This window comes from Vipera berus, assembly GCF_964194415.1.
Source record: "Vipera berus genome assembly, chromosome: 2".
Classification (NCBI taxonomy): domain Eukaryota; kingdom Metazoa; phylum Chordata; class Lepidosauria; order Squamata; family Viperidae; genus Vipera; species Vipera berus.
Window position 1 is genome coordinate 211892083 of NC_138203.1, and position 23519 is coordinate 211915601.

At 38.3% G+C, this 23519-nt stretch overlaps 1 protein-coding gene across 1 annotated transcript in view; it reads left to right on the forward strand.

Moving 5' to 3' along the window:
• SGCD (sarcoglycan delta) overlaps window positions 1-19794 on the forward strand; it is a gene marked incomplete at both ends in the record, with an annotated part of 196654 nt that extends 176860 nt beyond the window's left edge. Inside the window, 2 exons of the mRNA XM_081321261.1 lie at window positions 16518-16641; window positions 19621-19794. Coding sequence (XP_081177387.1) covers window positions 16518-16641; window positions 19621-19794 — 298 coding nt within the window. The remainder of the gene's footprint in view (window positions 1-16517; window positions 16642-19620) is intronic.
• Between the last annotated feature and the right edge of the window lie 3725 nt (window positions 19795-23519).

Sequence of the window (23519 nt, forward strand, 5' to 3'; positions counted from 1 at the left end):
CTCAGATATCCCGGACCCAAGCCATGTAGGGCTTTATAGGTCATCACCAGCACCTTGAATCTCACCCGGAGGGCAACCGGAAGCCAATGCAGCTCGCGGAGTAGAGGTGTTACATGGGAGTATTGGGAGACCCCCATCACAACTCGCGCGGCCGCATTCTGCACCAGCTGAAGCCTCCGAGTGGTCCTCAAGGGCAGCCCCATGTAGAGAGCGTTGCAGTAGTTAAAGTTATCATCATAGAATGTTAAAGGTATCATCATAGAATGTAAGCTGTTTTATTGTTTTATTGTTATTATTATTATTCTATTATTCGAGTTCTGCTGAGTTTTTTGTCTGGAAAGATATAGGGACTCCTGCAAGAGAGGAGTTGGGTTAGATGACCTCCAAGGTCCCTTCCAATTCTGTTATTCTATATTCTGTATTCAGATGAAATTTATGAAATTACTATGGTATCTGTATTTTGCCATTTTTCTTCAAAAGGCTATTATTTCCATATGGTTCCTGACATGTTCTTAGCCTCTGTGGTAATTGTTAGAAGCTCAGGATACTTTTAGTTTGCAGGATCAGTGATGTTGTACAGTTTTGATCAGAATTCAGTTGTTGACACCAAAGATTGGTTACTTAAATTTTAAGAGTGTCTTAAAGAGACATCTTCTGGCTCCACTTGTAGAGAGGTTAATTCTATATACCATATCTCTTAGCTATTTCATTAAAAAAAATCAAAAGTTTTTGCAGCTGCATTTATACATAGACAAAAATATTAGAATTAATTTTTAGTAAGTATATTCAAAATTATGCTCTAAATACCAATTTCCCTTCTGGATTTGAGGAATCAAATCTTCAAAACTCAATCAATTTTGTTAAAAAATGTATAACTTGATCTTTTTTTTAAAAAAATGTCTTATTAATGTCATTTCCTCCCATTAAAACAACAGCATACATTTCTGATTTTTTTAAAAAAAATAAGGTCCTGTCTGGCCAAATAACATCTACTGAGAGCAACAAAAAAAAGTTAACCACAGTACGAGAACAGACATTTCAGTTAATTTCCATCTGTTTTTCAGAAGTCTATTATCTGAAATAATCTATGGATTTCAAATAATACATTTGCTGGGGTTAAATATTGGATATTTTTGTTGTATTATTAAAGTTAATTAAAAGAGAAGTCAAAGCCCAAAGAAATCAAATGGTTAATGAAGACTTAAGTTAGTGGGATCATTATCAATTGATTCTACATAAATGAGCATGCCACAGATGTCATTACCAAGTCAAGTCTTTAAAGTGAACTTTGGAAATTGCTCTCAGGTTACAGGCAATTCATCACCCAAAGAGCTCTTCAGATTGAGTTAACATTTGCACACAACATAAACTCACTTCAGGAGGTACAGCTTACAGGGGTCCAGATTTAAATTCACTATAAATTAGTGTACTAGCCAGAAAATCTAATGTTATATATACATTGCTGATATATTATCCCGAAGGTGCATTTGCCAAAAGGCAACTGGACTTTCTTGGGTTTTTTTCTTTGAAAACATTTCACTTCTCATCCAAGAGGTTTCTTCAGTACAGCAGAACTGAGGAAGCTTCTTGGATGAGAAGTGAAATGTTTTCAAAGAAAAAAAAACCCCAAGAAATTCCAGCTACCAATAATAATAATAATAATAATAATAATAATAATAATAATAATAATAATAATAATAATAATAAGAAGAAGAAGAAGAAGAAGAAGAAGAAGAAGAAGAAGAAGAAGAAGAAGAAGAAGAAGAAGAAGAAGAAGAAGAAGAAGAAGAAGTTGGAAGGGACCTTGGAGGTCATCTAGTCCAACCCCCTGCTCAGGCAGGAAACTATACCATTTCTGACAAATGGCTGTCCAGTCTCTTCTTAAAAACTTCCAGTGTTGGAGCATTCACCACTTCTGGAGGCAGGTTGTTCCACTGGTTAATTGTTCTAACTGTCAGGAAGTTTCTCCTTAGTTCTAGGTTGCTTCTCTCCTTGACTAGTTTCCATCCATTGCTCCTTGTCCTGCTTTCAGGTGCTTTGGAGAATAGCTTGACTCCCTCTTCTTTGTAGCAGCCCCTGAGATATTGGAACACTGCTATCATGTCACCCCTCACCCTTCTCTTCGTTAAACTACACATACCCAATTCCAGCAACCGTTCCCTATATGTTTTAGCCTCCAGTCCCCCAATCATCTTTGTTGCTCTTCTCTGTACTGTTTCTAGAGTCTTAACATCTTTTTTACATCATGGTGACCAAAACTGGATGCAGTATTCCAGGTGTGGCCTTACCAAGGCATAGTAAAGTGGTATTAATACTTCACGTGATCTTGATTCTAGCCCTCTGTTAATGCAGCCTAGCACTGTGTTGGCTTTTTTGGCAGCTGCAGCACACTGCTGGCTCATATTTAAGTGATTGTCCACTAGGACTCCGAGATCCGTCTCACAGTTAATACTATCGAGCAAGGTACCCCCTATACTATACCTGTGCATTTGATTTTTCCTGCCTAAATGTAGAACCTTACTTTTTTCACCATTGAATTTTAGAAAATGCACCTTTGGGACAACCATGACCTGGATGATTGAGAATCTCCATAGACCTTTTGCCTTTTTGCTACAATCAATATCTACATATTACCATAAATAACTAACGTTACTTGGGTAATTGTGCTAGTTTACTTTGTGGCTTTTTGAACTACTAGTGCATTCTCCTTCCTTATAGAAACACAGAAACATTTCGGAACTAGTCAAATGTCTGGTTCCTCTGTAGATTCTCTTGAACCAAAAGCTGCCTTTTCTGTCATGGGCATCTTCATTCTTTACATCAAGTATTATTTGTAAAATAAATAGGAAAACCATTTTTAAACTGCAGAGCAATACTGTGTTCAATGCCACTGTATTTTAATGTCGGTGCATTTGTTGATTCCATGTTGTCATTTATTTTGAAAAAAAGAGTTCTATTTGAAATTGGTGTATGTCTTGTTCATTTTCCATTTAAACATACTGTAAGATGTAAGTTTCTAGTTTCAAGGAATCAGGCAATCCCAGAAATAATTGTCTGATGTAAATTGATATAATTTCTTCCATAGTTCTCCTTCAGTTATCTTCAAATATAACAAGCTGACCTTTCTTTCTGAAAGTACATACAATGAATTAGTATGGGGAATAATTTTAATCTCATTGGGTGACTGAAAGATTTTAAACATACAAAATGTACAAAATGTCACAGAATTGCAAGAACTAACCCACGACGATTAAACTTTTTTTCTGTAAGTCATCATTTCTAGATGTGTTTGCTTTGCTTATTTGTTTCTAAAGCAAACCCAGATCCTCAGAAGAGAAGGGGAAAGAGAGAGAGAGAAAAAAGCAGGTGTGGTACCTAAGACCTGGGTCACATAAAGCAGGGGTCATAAACCCCCAGGCTGCAGCCCACTACTGAACCATGGCCTATTTGCAACCAGGCCACAAGAATGGCCAGCTGGCATGCACAAGCACGCACACAGCTCGAGTTGTATGAGCGGGAGGCTGGCATGCATGCATACATGAGCACCAGCCCATCCCTTGCACAAATTAAGCTTCACATATGTGCACGCTGGGCTGCTATTCACACAGCCCATTTGCCCTATCTCCCTTGCCAGGCTGCCAAGCCAGAAAGGTTGGGTCCACTGACCTAAAGCAACCAAATCATTCCGAAGATACAACAGTTTTATTAGGCCTGCAAACAACAAAAAAAGTGTATATCACATTTCCACCAAAACATTGGTAGTTTGCTGAGCAGTCCTGAACAAAAGTAGAATCATAGCTTATATATCTTTGGGCTACAGTAGTACATTTCAAAAACAAGACAAAAGCTCCCTGATTTACTGTTCAGGAGCAGTTTGTGTAGTATGAGTGTAGTCCATTTTCATCAGCAATTGTACATGTGGCTATTGAGGTTTTACCATTCTAAGGATTTTTCCACATTCTTTGGAGTCATTATATTTTGTTGGAGAAAACCTTGTAGGTCAGCTGGGGCAACCTCTGATTGGTGCACAAAAAAACCTGGAGCAAGTCAGAACATCTCACTATTCAGGGACATTTCTTCCAAATGGTCTCCTAAAACCTGAGTCTGTTGGGTATGGTCCAGTTCTACAGGGCTATTCCCTTAAGATATCGAGATTTTCTGGGATCTCCATGAGTTACATATTAGTAAATAACTAATATTACATATTATTATTTTGCTTATATATTATTGCTGGTTTTCCTCTTAGATTTTAAGTTTACAGTTGCTGACTGTTATGTTTTTAAGGTTGTGGCTCCAATTAGTCAGGAATCAATGACTCTAAGAACTCATTCTGAAGACGTGCGGAAAGGGAAAGCAGAACCAAGGCAAAAATTGTCAGATTGTATTCTGAAAAACATACTGTGAAGGGCTTGAAGACTTGGCATGGATGAGTTCATGAGATAGGAGCTGAGCAGCTAAAGAGTAACCACCGACCATGAGAATAATGTCATACATTGTTCCACCACTGAAGGCTTTTAATGCTTCTGTATTCAAGGCACAGTTGTTAATCTTTTAGTGCCAGCAAGAAATGCTTCTTACTAATAGAGGTGTGCAAAACCTCTGGTCATTTTGGAAATATTCCAAGCTTTGTTTTGTATTATGACTTTGAGATAACTTAAGCCCTTTCCCATTTCAAACATTTTAATCACTCCTTCACTGCTATAGAAACCTAATTAGTCCTAAGAAATTTTTCTCTTCAAGGGACCATTCTTATGCTTGGCAATCTTTTCTGATTTTGCATTTCCAGGCATCTGCATCCCTGGAAGTGTAGGCAGATCTCTGCATCAAGCTTAGAAACAAATCTCCACCCCCTAGCTATGGATCCCCAGTAGATCTTCCCTTCAAAGATCCTCAAAAGCCTCACAAATATGATTCCTATCAGATTTGTGAGGCTTTCATAAGAGGAAGAGTGCTGATATGGGCTCATGACATTGAAATTTATACCATGTTCAAGAAAACCATAAGTCTTTACAACTTGCCAATTCCATCTTGAAATAAATAAGCAGGAAGCATGTTGCAGGAGATGCACTAAAAATATAACTACTTTATTATATTTCAGTATATATTTCAATAGCGAATTTCCAACTCACATCCTTTTTATCATCTTCCGTGATTCAGTTTTGGTTGTTGAAGGCATTTCTCTACTGCTATTCGCTATCAGGATCCCCAGAGCAACATTTATTGGATAATATAGAAAGCCAATGTTAAGATGCATTTATGTAGAATGCTTTTAGACTTTTGTATTCCTTCCCAGTCAGTTTCTTCTAAACATATCTTATCTGTAAAAATCTCAGTTTGTACTATCTGCAGCCTTTGACTGTCCAAAAATGTTTCATAGGTACATACCAATCATATTATTCCTTTTCAGGACAAGCAGTGCAATGTAGAGTGTACATACTGGAAAAAGGTTTAACATCTGGTTTATAACAGCACCTTCTCTATGCATCTCCATGTCTTTGTGTACTTGCTTCCATCATGCCCATACATTGATTTGTGCAGTGGCTTTTGTTCTTAATTTTTTTCTCTTATTTTTCCACATTTAACTTTCAAATCAAAATCTTTATTAAGGTCATAGACCAACACAAGAAAATTAAAATGCAAGCAATAACAAATAATGGATATGTAATGATTTAACTTCTTTAACATACTGTACTATTTTTGCACCAGCCAAGTCATTCTTGACCTTCTTGTAATACACTCACTTCTCAAGCAGCCCGTTTCCATTGCATTCAGCTTACTGTCATTTACTTCCTAATATGCCCAATTATCATTTTCATATAACAAGTGAGGAGATGGATGCTATTATCTACAGGTTTTCATTTATTTCAACAAATATTTATTTCTTGCAGCAGAACATACTCTATCCACTAGGTCTTTGCCAGCATTTGCACACCATAAAGACTTTCTATCATCATCTTTGCTGATATAGCAAAGTGCAAAATTTGCTGCTTCTATACTTTTATTGCATCTTCCAGCAGAACAACTGGGCTATGTTTATTACTGGTGTAGAGATTGTAGAGAAACCAATTTAGAGTGTCAGGTAAAAAAAATAAATATATAGTAATCACACTACAGATCACCTTTGCAGAACTTTTACTGTTCTACACCTTTATTGTTATTGATGATCTAAAGTCAAGACTGTTTTTCCCTTGTTTTCAAATGTTTTTCAAATGTTGCTAATATACTTGCAATGTATTGCTTTTGAGGAGATAGTTTGCCATACAACATTTGGTGCTTTTCTTGTGGTTGTTGTAGAATTTTTTGTTTATATTACATGGTGATTTCTGACCTTTTTCTCCAAGGTTGATGGGAGGGCATGCAGATATCTCAAACCATTTTTCTGCAAAATGCTAGATTTTTCTACACTTGCAAATATCATGTTCTTGTTTATGTGAGATGCCACTGGAAATTTGTGTCACACAAGGACCTAAATTCAAAAATAAAATGAATTTACAGATAATATTCCAAGTCCTAGCTTTGTCCTAAAATCATAGAGAGAGAGAAAAAAAAGACAAATACAAATCAAATTCTGTTTTTAATTCCATTGTTCCAGTATAATTTGGGGATGAATAGCAGTAAAGAAGAGGTCAACTCAGAAAACCTGATACAGTTAATCCTTGTCTTACAACCATTCAAGTGACCATTCAAAATTACAGTGACACTGGAAAAGTGACTTATGACCAGTTTTCACACTTATGACCATTGCAGCATCCCCAGGGTCACCCATGGTTAAAATTCAGGCAATTGGCAACTGGCACACATTTGAACTGTCCTGGAGTTATATGCTCACCATTTGTAATCTTCCCAGGTGGTTTCCAATAAGCAAAGTGAATGGGAGAAGCTAGATTCACTTAAAACTGCCTGATTCACTTAACAACTACAGTGGTTTGCTCAATACCTGGGCAAAAAATGTTCACAATCAAGGACTATGTGCATAGATCAATGGGTGTCCTTTCCCAAGGATATTCAGTCTTTTTAGGTTTTGGTAGAAACAATCTGCCTCAAATTCTTATCCCTGTCAAGAACTTGCTTACTTTCCATGTATTGAGTGAAAGCTACCTCCAGTGAATGATGTTGGCATATATCATGGGTGTGAAACTCAATAGTGATGTATCACGACGTTTTTGCCTTTGTGGAGCTGGGTTGGGTGTGGCCTATATATGATGCATCTGGCCCGTGCACGGGCTGCCAGTTTGACACCCCTGGCATATATAATATAAATAGCTACGTATATACTGTAGGTTACACTGCACATACCTTCTGTATCCAAACACTCCCAGGCTCTTGCTCTTTTATACATTAATTTCAGTATGTTAAACCCATTTACGTGTTTCTGGTCGAAATTTTAGCAATGTAAAGGGAGGCTTAAAATAATTTTTGATCCAAAATATCTAACTCATAATCAAGAGAGATTACTGGATTCATTAGATTTTTTGAGTTTTAACATCATCAAGATTCAGTGCTATAGTTTTAATTAAGCCATGTTTGCAATTATTTATCTCAGTGACTATCAATGATGGAATTTTCATCCTTTATACATCAGAAAGCCTAAGCCTTGAGCATTAAACTTGAGGTTTTTAAGGAGTTTAAATATTATAATAGATAACATCTTTTCTTACCTGCATGTAAAAGGAGTTGTAGATCATTTCAAATAATAAGTCACAGAAACAGGTTCAGAATCTACTGCCTCAAACCTTGGATTTTGTTATGGATGTGCAGCATAATTGTTGGAAACTGCTTGGTGATTAAGGTTGTCATACAGAAGAACATGTTATACTAAATTCCTGGATTTATTGCAGAATACCAAGATGATAATGCATCTTTGTTTATATTTGTAATTAATATTGTGGAAGAAAGTATACTGAAAAGCTTGTTTGAGCAAGATTTATCTGTTGAATGAGATTACAATTGTATGTCACCATTCAAACAGTAATTGGTGCATTTCATTAGAACATAATTGAAAACAAGATTGATGTTAGTGCCATGCAATAAATGATCTTGATAAATATTTTATTGTGTGCCATGATATTGAGGGCATGTTTACAAAGAGGCTGATTATCTTGGTATTTTTATAAGGGTATATGCAGTTCATGAGCCACGATGATTAAGAAAGTTCTGCTATTGTAATTAATATTTATTTCTTTTTATGGGCATCTCAAAAACTCTAAGCTCCATATTCCTTTTATGGTAGCTTGATACAGCCTAGCATAAACTGATTGATTGATTATTGGCCACCAAATCAGTGGCATCTCTTAGCAACTGCATGGATGTTCTCCATGATGATCTGCAACTAACCTGGTCCTTCAACACTCATATTCTTCCAATTCTGCTTCCCTTAATACTGTATATATTCATAATATACGGTAGGTAAAATAAAATAAGGGAAAAACATATAGTTTTGTCTCATTTCTTTGCCAATTTGGAGCCAGTTTGTTTCACTGTGTTCTTCATCTAGACATTGCATTCTAGATGTGTATATAGTCGTGATACAGAAAATGAGTTGTTCTGGAATTCCCATTTCCTAAGTATGTCCCCCAGTTAGACATGATTGACACAATCAGAGGTATTTCTATAATCAATAAAACATATACTAACTTCTTTCAGTTATTCTTTGAGCTCCTCAGTTATCCTTTGTGTATCACAATATTGTCTCATGCTCCTTGGCCTTTTCTAAATCCAGTTTGAACATCAGGCATCTCTTTTTCCATGTAGAGTTCTATATAGATGGCCCTTATACCTGGGCTGTTCCCCCCACTGCAAGTTTCTCCTACTGCCTTTGGAGCTTCTAGAGATTAGGCAGAACCAAAGTCTAATGAAGGGCTTCTATGGGCATGTTGGGACAAAGCTCCTACAGGTATGCCTCATTAGTTTGCAGATTCTTAGCTGATAAAGTTATTCATATCAACTCAACTCTAGAGGCCAAATGAATGGTGATAAGTAAATGTGTGATAATCTGGTATTCTTTTGAACCTGTTGAGCTGGAGGAAGTAGATAGCAATAGCACTTAGACTTATATACCACTTCACAGTGCTTTACAGCCCACTCTGAGCAGTTTACAGAGTCAGCATATTGCCCCCAACAATCTGGGTCTTTATTTTACCGACCTTGGAAGGATGGAAGGCTGAAGTCAACCTTGAGTCAGTGAGACTCAAATTGGAGAAATGAAAGCAGTCAGCAGTCAGCAGAAGTAGACTGCAATAGTGCGTTCTAACTACTGGCTCATAAGGTCCTTAGTAGTTAGAATGCTACTATTCGAACACAGGCAAAGCATTAGCACTTGATATGAGAGATTCATTAGAGGAGGACATAGTGCTATTAACCTTGAAAGAGGTAGTAGTGTGCCTGAAGCCACCTTCCTAAATCCAGCCGTGTTTGATAAGTTATGCCCAGTTTCCAACTTTCCTTTTCTATGCATTAGCCATGATTACAGGGTTTGATCTCATAGCTGACCCTAATGATTTAAGAATGAGTTCTACAGCAATTCTTGGATACTGCAAAATTCTTGAGAAGTTTCCAACATTTCAGAGATGATCCTTTGAAAACCTAACAACAACTATAAGAAGCAACATTTAGCATTTGTTAGACATGTAATAGGATTTGAAAATATTTGATATATTGCTATTATGTCTGAATATTAGTATTTTGAAATAAAAGCTGCCTAATTAAAACATATACTATAACTAAAATGTGCATTACTTGTTGGTGAATTGAAGAAGAATTCACAATAATATGCAAATTCAATTTTTCTTGCAAAGATTATTGTTTAAAAATTATACATACTTTTGAAGATTCATTTCAGGTCTATGGTACTTAAGGAAGAACAAAAGCACCACTGTGTGTACCATTAAAAATGGGAGTATTGCAAAAATGATGATCTCAACTGTGTCCTCCTTCTGAAATGATTAATGAGGCTCCCTATGATGCAGGAAATGAAAACTAGAAATCTGGATAAGTAATGATTGCTTCAAGAGAATGAATATCTCTGAAAGCACAGAACAACCTGATAGGTTGACCTCCAATAAATTACTCTAGGAATTTTCAAATTGAGAAAAGGAAAGTTTTGCTCTTTGTGGATGTGAGACTGTAGAGCTTAGTGACAATGCAAAGATATTTCTTTAGAAGGTAGGCAGGTGCCATGTACTGTCTGCCATCTGACTAGTTAAGATTATAATTTTCTAGAAACAAACATGAAAGAAAAGGGTATTTAAGCAAAGTATTTAGTATCACTCACGAAAACAGTCAAAACAGAGTATAGCAAGGCATATATCCAGTATGCTGATTTCCATAACTGAGTTCTGTACCAGCTCAAGCTTGCTGGCCTGTGTTAACTGTTCTTCCTACTTTTTTTCTTCTCTTTCATTGAAATATATTTTAAGAAAGTAAAAGGGGGAAAAACAGAGATTAGAACGTTAGGAAAAAGCAGAATGTATAAACAGGAAAACAGTATGAGTAAAATATAGGTTGGAGCTAAATTTCGAGTGAGATGTCAAATAGTTGGGAAGAGACTATTTTGCCAGTCTGAAGATCTCAAAATTATCTTTTGGGGAAGTGTGTAGGCTGAACCCTACTGAATGGATTTTCTGGTTGCATGTTGTCTTGGGGATCATCACTTATTATTTTTGAGTGTTGTAATTTTTTATATGGACACGGTGGCTCAGTGGATTAGGACGCTGAGCTTGTCGATCAGATGGTCAGCAGTTTGGCGGGTCGAATCCCGAGTGCTGCGTAACAGAGTGAGCGCCTGTTACTTGTCCCAGCTTCTGGCAACCTAGCAGTTCGAAAGCATGTAAAAAAACGCAAGTAGAAAAATAGGGACCACTACGGTGGGAAGGTAACAGCGTTCTGTGCGCCTTTGGCATCTAGTCATGCCGGCCACATGACCATGGAGACGTCCTCGGACAAGCACTGGCTCTTCAGCTTTGAAACGGAGATGAGAACTGGCCCCTAGAGTCAGAAAATGACTAGCACACATGTGCAGGGGAACCTTTACCTTTACTTTACCTAATTTTTTATATTTTAACTGTATGCTTCCCAGAGATGTTGGGAGTTGAGAATCCCATAAATTCTATTAGTACTACTACAAATAGTAGTAATACCTCTTTCAAATAATAACTTATTATAGTTGTTTTTAGAATAACTATAAAGGAATGCTTACCTCCCAACATAATCACAATAATTCATCTCTCTCACCTTGACAAATGCCCTTTATTTCTGGATATTTGTTAAGAGGTACAGTAATAATTTGTGTGTATATGTATTATTGTGTAGTCTGTACAAGGTGGCATTCATCTGATTTTTTTCAATAGCATTAACAATCTACTGTTGGAAGAGAATATTTGCAGCTCACAGTTGAACTCTCACTTGTGGTCTCTGAGCTTGTTTTCTTGCAGACATGCCTGGTACAGGAATTGTGGGATCTTACAAAAGTTTCACTGGCTTATGTACTTATTATGCCTAAGGCTCTTAAGGGAGGCTTATACAGTTTAAATGTTATATTAACTTGTGACCAACAGAGATATTGCACAATCAGTTCATCCTTACTGGGACTCTTCAAGGATAAGTAACCTCCATACTATGTTCAGCACTTTAATGGGTTGGAGACTGGCATGGAGGATTCCTATGCCTGAAGAATCCTAGTAAGGATGAAAAGTAGTTGTGTAGTGCCTCCCAGTGATCAGGAGTTAACGTATTATCAAAATACAACCTTACTACACATCTACTATGGCATAAACTTTAAGTAGTTTGGAGCCCATTTCATCAGATTCTATGAAGTATTATTTGATGAAAAGCAAGTTAGTCGACTTGTCACATGCTTGCATTTCATGATAATTATTTTTAGCACTGTTGCTTATCCAGCAACTTCCCTATGATTCTGACCACAAGAAAATTGTGTGTTAAAGGCCACAGTGAAAGCTTCAATATCCTTTCTAAGTGTGTTTGATAAAAATAAAAAAGATCTAAAGATTTTTAAAGTATTGCTTTTAAATATTAACAGAAGGCGGCGAGTGTGGCTTGAAAACAAGCACATCAGTGCTTGCCACTATCTAATGTAAATCAGGGCTATAAATAACTATCTGTGGGTTTCATAGAACAGATGGTGCCATTCCTGACCTAGAGATATAGACATTTTGTGCTAGTATCTTAATAAAGTCCAAATATTCCACATTATGTCAGCCTACATTCAAGACTGCTTTTTGTTTGCAGAAATAATTTTTAAAAAACAAAGAACAAAATGCAGGTGCTTTTCATTCCTTTTGGAATGATAACAAATCAAATCATTACCCAGTAAATAGCAGACCATCATTAGTGGGATCATATTTATTTTCCCCTTTGGAGAGCCCTCCCTCCAAAAAATTTTTTTGGCAGAAAGCTAATGGCCCAGGGCCTTTTTGAGAGTTCATTGACTTAAAGTATATTTTTCCCCACTATAATATCTATCAGTGTAATTTTTATATTGTTTTTGTCCAGTGAATTGGATGGCCCGAAAACATGTGTGGGAAAATGCAAAATACTGAAATCATTCCATAATATCAGTTATGTATCAGCTAATTAGCTAGTAGGATTATTGGATAACAGTAGCCACCATCGTATACTTCATACAAACAAAAATTAAGACTAGCAGATTGAGCCCTAAAAATCCAGATGACTAGTAGTAATTTTCTGTATCTTTTTGCTACTGGTAAGTGGCCACTTTGATTTTTGTTATCAGATCTGGTAGATTTAGTTCTTATCCTTGAATGAAAAGTATTGATCCATCTGAACAAAGCCTTTTCCATCCCTCCTCTTAAAATTCAGCCCTGTAGGGGCTCTATTTCTGTTTTTCCAGTTTTGATTCAAGAGATTAAAGATAAACTAACATGCTGAAAAAAGAGCTTCTTAATTGTTTTTGTACCAGTAGGGAGAATACAAAAAAGGCTATCACATACATATAGAAGAGAGCTACTTTGTTGGGAATTGTTACAAGTTTTGTGACTTATAATAGCAAAAAAAATATTTATTAAGAAAATCTATATGGCCACCCAATTCACATAAAAATATATTCATGTTGCATTCCGAATTTTTTATGCATATGAGAAATTCATGGTGTAGTATCTATATATATATATTTATATTTATAAAAATTTTATACCGCCCTTCTCCCGAAGGACTCAGGGCGGTGTACAGGGCAATAAATATCAAAATACAAAGTACAAAAGTTAAAAAACATTAAATAATTATGCCCGATATAATACAATAGTTAAAAACCATGTTAAAACCCAAACCCCAAACCCATCAGACCAGGCCGGCTTGTTCAAATAAATAAGTTTTTAGATCCCGTCGGAAGGAGCGAAGGTCGGGGGCCATCCAGAGCTCAACCGGCAAGCGGTTCCACAGGTCTGGCGCGCCCACAGAGAACGCCCTCCCCCTGGGGGCCACCAGTCGACATTCTCTGATCGGTGGCACCCTGAGGAGGCCCTCTCTGTGGGAGCACACTGGACGGAGGGAGGTTGACGCCAACAGCAGATGTTGCCATAGGTAATCCGGACCCATGCCATGTAGGTCTTTATAGGTCATCACCAGCACCTTGAATCTCACCCGGAGGGCAACTGGAAGCCAATGCAGCTCGCGGAGCAGAGGTGTAACATGGGAGTATCGGGAGACCCCCAACACAACTCGCGCGGCTGCATTCTGCACCAGTTGAAGCCTCCGAGTGGTCCTCAAGGGCAGCCCCATGTAGAGAGCATTGCAGTAGTCCAAATGAGAGGTCACGATTGCATGAGTGACTGTACGCAAGGCATCCCGGTCCAGATAGGGCCGCAACTGGAGCACCAGGCGAACCTGGGCAAAGGCCCCCCTAGTCACAGCTCCTATATGATCTTCTAAGGAGAGCTGTGAATCTAGGAGGACTCCCAAGTTGCGAGCCCTATCTACAGGGGGTAATAAGCCACCCCCCATAGTAAGAGATGGAATAATCTGAATTTCCCGAGATGCCGGCACGCACAGCCACTCAGTCTTGTCAGGGTTGAGCCGAAGCCTGTTCCTCCCCATCCAGACCCGGACCGCCTCCAGGCAATGGGACATCACGTCGAGGGCATCACTTTGGTTTGGGGTTTGGGGTTGAAATGAAAACCTGGGTATCATCAGTATACTGATGATACCCAACTCCAAAATCACGAATGATCTCACCCAGAGGCTTCATATAGATGTTGAACAGGAGAGGCGAGAGGACCGATCCCTGAGGAACTACACAAACGAGAGGCCTCAAGGTCGACCTCTGCCCCCCTGCCAACACCGACTGCGAACATCCCAGAAGGTAGGAGGAGAACCACTGAAAAACTGTGCCTCCCACTCCCAACCCCCTGAGACGCCGCAGCAAGATACCATGGTCGATGGTATCAAAAGCTGCTGAGAGGTCTAACAGGACTAGGACAGAGGAACAACCCCTGTCCCGAGCCCGCCAGAGATCATTCACCAGCACGACCAATGCCGTCTCCGTGCTGTGCCCGGGCCTGAAACCCGATTGGTATGGGTCCAGATAATCAGCTTCCTCCAAGAACAAAGGGAGCTGATGCGCCACCACGCTCTCAACAACCTTTGCGAGAAAGCGAAAGTTGAAGACCGGACAAAAGTTGTTTAATACAGCTGGGTCCAGGGCAGGCTTCTTAAGGAGGGGTCTCACCACCGCCTCCTTCAAGGCGGCGGGAAAACTACCCTCACTCAAGGAAGCAGTTATCACTGCCTGGAGCCAGCCTCGTGTCCCATCCCGGGCCGCATAAACCAGCCAGGAGGGGCATGGGTCCAATAAACACATGGTGGAGCTCAGCTTCCCCATGATCCTGTCCATGTCTTCAGGAGTCACAGGATCGAACTCCTCCCAGATAACATCGACAAGACTGCCCATGTCCTCATCGTCAGACTCTGCCCAGTCGGAGTCCAAACCGGTCCAGATCCGAGCGATTTTGTCCGACAGATGTTGACTAAACTCCTCGGCATGACCCTGCAAGGGCTCCTCCCTCACCTCCTGATTAAGGAGGGAGCGGGTCACCCTAAACAGGGTGGCCGGGCGATTATCTGTGGACGCAATTAGGGTAGCAAAGTGGTTAGACCTTGCCGTCCTCATCGCCGCGAGATAAGATCTCGTAAAAGACCTTAGTCGCAACCGGTTGGATTCAGATCAGCTGGATCTCCAACAGTTCTCTAGGCCCCATCTCCGACGCTTCATCTCCCGGAGCTCCATAGAAAACCATGGAGCCCATTGGGATCTGCACCGGGTCAAGGGCCGTATGGGTACAACTCGGTCGAGTGCCTCCGTGGCTGCCTTTTCCCAGGCTTCCACTAGGGCATTGGCTGAGCTGTGAGCAAAGGAGGCAGGTGGGGACCCAAGCGCCGCCTGGAACCGCTCAGGGTCCATTAAGCGCCTAGGGTGGAACCATCTCATTGGTTCAACAACCCCACGATGGGGGTGGCAAAATGGAAGACCAACCGCAGGAGATGATGATCGGTCCATGACAGGGGCATAACAATTGGAGAACCCCCACCCAGATCATCTAACCACCATCCAGATAGAAAAAACAAATCGAGCGTGTGACCCCCCCCATGAATTGGACCCTGAATAACTTGCATCAGGTCCATGGCTGTCATGGAAGCCATGAACTCCCGAGCTAACTCAGATGATCCCCCCAGGGATGGTAGATTGAAGTCACCCAAAACCATAAGTTTGGGGAACTCAATCACCAACCCTGAGAGGATGTCGAGAAGCTCAGGCAGGGCTGCTGCTGTGCGACTAGATGAAAAGTACACCAGCAGCAAGCCCAACTGAGCTCTAGGGCCACATCTCAGGAGGAGGGACTCACACCCGACTATTTGGACAACGGTGGCCTCCCGCGGACATAAGGTCTCCTTCATGACTATCGCCACTCCTCCGCCCCTACCTTGAGCCCGAGGCTGGTGTAGCACCCGGAAACCAAGTTAAAACAGTATATATTTGGAACACTTCATTCCTGGGTTATTTTTTTCTTAAAAAACTTTCTCACACACATTTACTTTCTTCCTTCTTGGCCTACATCTGCAAAAAAAAGTGTCATGAATGCTTGCTATAGAAAGGTTTACCTTGAATGGATGAAGAAAATATAACATCATGTCATTGAAATACTACTAGTATTTCAAGAGCCATGGTGGCGCAGTGGTTAGAATGAAGTATTGCAGGCTAATTCTGCTGACTGCCAGGGGTTTGATCCTAACCGGGTAAAGGTTGATTCAGCCTTCCAGCCTTCTGGGGTTGGTAAAATGAGGACCCAAACTGTTTGTGGCAATATGCTGACTCTGTAAAGCACTGTGAAGCAGTATATAAGTCTAAGTGCTAAGTGCTATTTCCAAACAAATGCATTTTCTTAGATTCAGCATCAGTTCAGATTGAACCTTTTCAAGTTGCAAACAAGTCTCCTCCTCCTCCTCCTCAAAAACACAGATACTGATGTGAGCCCTTTTTGATATTACAGACTTGAGTCTCCGACACGCTCTTTGGTGATGGAGGCTCCCAAGGGAGTTTTGATCAATGCTGAGGCTGGCAACCTGGAAGCAACGTGCAGGACGGAACTTAAGCTGCAATCCAAAGATGGTGAGGTATGGAGAAAGTTCAGTACACCTCAGAGCTGAGATCAGGACTCTGCTTTTGGTTTATTGTCAAGGCTGTCTAATTGGCAATGAGTACAGAACAGAGAGCTTGGCACATTTAGGGCAATTTTCAGATTTAAAAAATAGGATGGTAATTCCATTTAGCACTGGAAATTCTCTTGGCAATTTCATTTAGCACTGCTTCTAAAAAGCAATATGGATAGCTAATATATTAAAGTTCCTCATCAAGATGATGGAACTCATTGGATGCAAACTGTACTTCTCCCATACAAAGTGGCAAGTTGATTAATTAGTGTTAAAAGGCTGGGAAAATAGCAATGATTATGGGAAACAGATTTATGTAGCTGTAAAAATGAGTAGTACCACTAAATTCCCATTTTGTTTGACAATTTAAAGTGAGTTTTTCTTGACCAGCATAATTACCCCTTTTGTATCGTTTAGGTTGTGGTGAGGTAGGATTAACTCACCCCTATTGATCTGTAAAGACTGGAAGTATTTTTAATGGGTTAAAACAAACTCTTTAGATCTTTGAAGGTATTTAGGAATTTGCAGTGATAGTTCACAAATTGAATAACTCGCATTACCCAAAAGTCAGTGTACCAAGCCAAGGTAAATTTGTGGTTGCTTGGGTCTACCTCTCATTTTGCTCCATCAGTAACATGTAACCATGGAGGTAGTGTCCTATTCTCCTAAATTTTGTTTTCCACACTGATGATGGTAACAAAGACATTCTAATCTTCAGATCAAGAAAGAAGAACGATTAAGTCATTTCCACTTTTTGAAACAGCCTTTTTATAACCTGGAGAAACAGTGAAACAATTTTCAGGTCTCAGTGTAATGTTCAATGAATACTATATCTACAACTCACAGTACATTAGTGTGATCAGTAAGTGGTAGATATACTTCTAGAAGAATTGGCAGTGCTGTTTTGAATGAACATGTATACAGGTTAAAAGTATCATACAGATGGAAAAATAAGCAAAGGTGCTGAATTCCCTTTTATCTCATAGACAAACAAGCAGTTAACCTTGCTCAAAAATGCACAAGCTCCAAGTTGTTCTTTTCCAAGTGTTACTCATGAAAAAGCTGAACTACACATTTGTTGTAATGGCACTGTTGTAATGGCAGTGTTTTAAAACTGTCCACTTGCACTGTCCACTTCCAAACAATTCCAACACTCCCCCCTACCTCTTCAGTCTCTACCATCACTATTTGCCCAAAACTGTCAGCTCTCTCCCCACTCTCTCTCCCTAATTAGCAACACATTTTTCTCTAATTGTTTTCCATTGGCCAACTTATTGCCAGCTGAAATACTTGCTCCTATGCAATTTCAGATTCTCTTCTCTCTTTCTTGAGGAGGAGGGAATCTCCACTGAGCACAATGCTACAAAACCAAAATCCTTCTGCTTTTTTTTCTTCTACCTTTCAACTTACTTTCAAATCAGCTTTATTTCACTATTTTTTTTTCAGAGAAAAGAAACTTCCCATGTTTCCTCTGACCATATTTTTTCCTCTATAGACTATTTTCTTGCCTTAGAATCATTTGCCTCACCAGGACCTTCAAACGTACTGCTTACCTCCAGCTCTAACCCTGGGCAACAGCCTCCAGATCCGAGTTTCCCTAACCTTCATCTCCAGCACATAGACTATAACAACAGTAGCGTAACTTTGCTCTTTATCTGTACCTATTTATTAGGGCATATCCAAAGGTCCTGTTTCTCATAACAATAGGCGCAATAGCCTTCTAGCGTCTAGATACAGACCTAGACCCCTAGCAGACAGATTTAATGTAATCACAACTTTCTGGTAAACTCCAAGCAGCTTCCATAAAGCTCTTAATTACCATTCAAATAATAATTACTCCTAAAGATTATTGCAACTATCAAGTTGCACTTAATTTGTGAAGTAAACATTGAAATAATTCAAGCAAACATAGAAACAGTCCCTTCTGATCTAGATGCCTTGGTCCAGAGAGCTAGAAATAGCTATAAATACAGTGGCCAAGAGAGCACCTGAAAACACTATACATTTTTAGAATCTCACTGTGCCCCAACACTGAAAATAGATACAAAAAGTGAGTCTCAATAAAACCCAGTTCAAGATAAATCCTATTTGCACTTATCATTTTGCCTGAATTCCCCCTTGTCTTCCCTTGCCTTTGCTTCTCTGTACACATTTTGAAAATGCATCATCAAAGCAGACACTTTTTAACTGGGAAATCATTGAGAGTGGTGTGTGCCAAATAGGATATCCTTAAAAATTAAATATTAAAAGTTAATCTGGGTGAACTGCAACTGTAACTTTTCTTAACCAGGAAATCTAGTTTTAGGAATTCAAATGTTAGCTAATTTTTGCTATGATTAATTATGCTTAAATCATCTTTTATCCCAGTAACTGCACATTTTGTTGGTCACTTGTAATCTAATAATATTGCACTTTTCTAGCACTGAATATCTGCTTATGGAAAATTTAATTCATATATTTTATATATTTCAAACAATGGATTCCTGTGCATCATTAAACTGTCATAGGAAGAATAATAAAATGATATCCAAGACCACAAATAACAATGTAGAAAGAGCAGAAAACTGTACATTGTTATGGCAATTATTAAGGGATTCTAGCAGTGAAGATTTTTTTATGTAAACAATAAAGTTATACTTTTACCATTTATAGGGGAACAATATAGCTTGGATTTTCATTTATACTTTCCAAACTAATATACAGACTGACATATTGAAATTTGTCCATTCTTACTTAATACCTAGTGCATGAAAAGGCATAATCATATTCCTGATCATGTGTCTGTGTTTATATTAGCCTAAATTCAGCCTTTACTGAATACATATGTATGCTACAGAATGAAAGGCATAGTTAATTTACATCATGGATTTTAAATCAAGAACCTGACCAAAAGTAGAATTCCATTTTTTCTTCCTCCTTCATCTTCTCCTCCTTCTCTTTCAGATAAAGTTGGAGGCTTCAAAAATCAAACTACCTAGATTGCCTCAGGGATCCTACTCCCCTTCTGGATCCAATCAAAAAATCTATGAGCTCTGCGTATGCTCCAATGGAAAGCTGTTTCTGTCCCAGGCTGGATCTAGCTCCACCTGCCAGATAAATCCAAGTATCTGCCTTTGAAAGAGACTGTTTGCAGCAGGCTTCATGGCAAGACAGTTAAGCTGCCACTTAATTTTGCTAGAACACAGAAAGCCTATCAAAGACTCGTGTGTATGTTTGGGGGGAGGGGGCGTGTGTGTGCATGTGTGTGTGAATATATAAATATATAGATATATATAGATATAAGTATATATAGATATATATATATCCTTTTCATAAAATGGGGTTTCAGTACAAGAAATTCCAGGGTGACCCTCTTGGTGTGGCATTTATCATTCCTACATCAAAATGTAAGAACTTCGAGTGAATTGGATGCAGATCCTTTCTGGAATACTCAGATTGTTGGATGTATGTCTCCATTTGCCAAGTTTTCAAGCCTCTCCAAATTTAATGGCTAATTCAATAACAATTAATAACAATTAATCCTCATAACTCTAAGGACAAATTCTATCATGTCACAAGAGACTGCACCCAAGTTTAATCTGCCATGTGTAAAGGCACTAAATCTGCAATTGCGTCTTCCCCAGGTGTCTGTGAAAGGGAGATAGAGAGATTACATTTATATGATGCTGAACACAATTCCTATGTTGTTGGTTTCTTCTATGGCCATATAGATATCTGTATCTGTGGAGAAAGAGTACTGTGTATAAAGACAACCTAAATATGAAACCAAAAAAGCAAAGATGAACTTATAGCAGCCCTCCTCAGATGACTCATGAAGGTAAGAAACCAAAAAGGAAGGTAGAATATATCCAGATTACAAGTAAAGTCTTTCAGTAAACAGAAGAACAAAACTAATTTAAAACATATATAAAACAAACCAGTCTCAGAGCAGTTTACAGAGTCAGCATATTGCCGCCAACAATCTGGGTCCACATTTTACCAACCTCGGAAGGATGGAAGGCTGAGTCAACCTTGAGCCAGTCAGGATCAAACTCCAGGCTGTGAGCAGAGTTAGCCTGCAATGCTCCATTCTAACCACTGCTCCACCACATATTATATCATCAGAAGAGGCTTCAAGATGGGCCTGGGAGTGGTGTCTTGGAGGGAAACCATCTGATCATTACAAACATTCCCTGCAAAAAAAAAAATCCTAAAAATAACTCTTTAAAAAATAATGATTAAGGAACAATGGCAGCAGCAAAAAGAAAAACCTCTTTAATCGTACTGTTGAAACCAAAAGCCTAAAATGAATTACACTTCAGAAAGGGTGATAGGAAGCAAGTGAGTTATGTTCTATCCATCACTACTCTGCACCTTCTATCATGGCAAAGGCACGTGATTCATGAAATTGATTCCTTAGCTGATCCCCAAATGCATTTTAATAGTCTAGGAAACAGAACTGGTCTATAACTTCTGAGATTTGGGGGAAACACATGAGTTATTGGTTACTCTTCTAAGAAGCTTCAAACTTCGAGCCAGCTTTGAGGTTTTCTGATCTGGAGCACACCAAGAACTTCCTAGCAAGTCAGTTGAATTTAATTTAGATAACATTCTCACTGGTTTCAGTAGTTTGGATTAAGCCATTTCTAAATATAATTAGGTGCTTCAAGTCATTGGTTAAAAAGACTTGAAGACACCAGTAAAGTGCACTTTTGATGGACAGTAAAATGTGTAGTTACAGATTACATTTGCAGTGCAATCCTAGACATTCTTACTCAGAAGTAAGGTCAAATATGCTCTACGAAGTTTACCTACTCATAAAATATATTTAAGGGTGCAGCCTTAATGATGATATTAAGTCTTTAATGCATTGGCTAACTCAGTGGTTGTTGCAAAGTACATTTTGAGCTACTTAAATGCAAGAGGGTCACCCAGGATAATAATTGTATTGGGACACAACTATATACCATCTCTGTTAAAAGAGGGAGACTTGTGCCTATGCCTTAAGTCAATGCACTCAGCAAGGAGAAGCACATCAATATTTATCTTATTATTAAAACCATTTTATCTGATATTTTAGACTAAATGTTGGAGAGAATGGTGACTGCAGTGTTTGGAAGATGAATGCGGACTTATGAGGTAGACTTACTAAAACTGCCAAGGCTCAGAGGCACTGGTAACCTCAATCTTATTTTTGTCTGAGTAATGAACATCTAAATTTATACTGAAGGTACCACTTCAAATCATCAAATTGTGAACTGTGTTTTTGCTTTTGTTGTTCATTTCATACTGAATAATGATCCACTCTAAGACCCATTTCATTAAGGAACATTTGTCAGGGTGCACAAGATGGTAAATGAGCTCAACGCTGAAAAGGAAAATAGTCATATTGCAATGTGACGAGGTTTTATCTTTTCTTCTTATCAATTTTACTGATAAGGAAACAAACAATGAAATGAACTGCAGGTGTCTGGGTATTTGCTTCTTTATTTCTGAAGGGCTTACCTTTCTGCTAGTTTAGTCTGTATATTAATTTGGTTCCTGATCTTTAGTTTGGCTGTTAACTAAATTGACAGTAATGAAGAATGTTTATAGAGAGAGAAGAAATACAATAGCAAAAGTAAGGCAAACAAGTCATTCACAACAGGTATCAAATAGTCTTTAGAATCTAAGATTAGATGCCGAATTTAGTTAGTAATTTAAATTAGGCTCCCCACAAACAAATGCCAGTCACATAAACTGGACTATAAAGTCCATTAATTCAACCAACATAGCCATTAATGAACATTGGGTTAGAGAAGGCTGCCTTAAAATATGGGAGAAGTTTGCCATCCCAAAAGCAGCAAAAGCTCTCAATGAAAAAGATAGTTATTTGCTTCCTTTGCTAAACACTACTAGGCTTGAAGTTATTGTTCTTTTAAAATCATATGTAAGAAGGTGTTTTGATATTTGTAAAATTACATATAGTCATAGAAAACATTTCCTCTTTCTTTACTCTTTCCCAATCTAAGTTGTAGGAAGTTTAAATCTTCAAAGTATGATTTATGCAATGTATAATTGTACATAAAATCCCAACAATAGAATGACTGTCATTTTTTAACAGCAATAGTGGTTGTAACACACACCATGCTTTTACAATTAGCATTCTTAAAGATGGCTCAGATACTTGCCTGCGTTGCAGGTAAATTTATAAAATCAGTCATCGGAAAGATGGATGCCATACTCCAAACTATTCCAATTGTTGAAAAGTTAAATCAATAACTTTTTCCCATTGTGTACTGTATATTGTTTTTTCCAAAAGAAACAATATCCAATAACAGACAAAATATGTTCAAAGTGTTAGGATTTGGTATTAAAATAAGTAATTGGTAAATTTTAAATATATAGGGATCAATTGCAATTATTTATCTATTTGTATACTCAGATTTTGATCAGTCACAAATACCTTCCATATAAAGTTAAGATTTGTACCAATGTCAATGCTTTTAAATAAGACATTATATATCAAAAATTTGGACACTTATACCGTATGTTTTATGAATACTTTAAAAAACTGATACATCTAACAAATGTTTATTATTTTAATAAGGAATAACATTAGTTTCTCCTGATATTCCTTTATCTCTCCCAATTCTAATTTTAGAAGATATTGCTACAGGCTTCTGTGGAAAGTAATTGCAAAAGGGAAAAAAACCCTCTTACTCTAAAGGGATTGTTGCTAACATATTACTTGAGGAGTGGTCACCTCAAATTCTATTAGTGATTGCTCTGTGAAAAAACTGTCCAGTTTTGCCATTTAATAACCTTGGAGTTTGATGAACTCTACAGAAGTCTTGGTGGATTTATTTTACTTTATTGGCTTT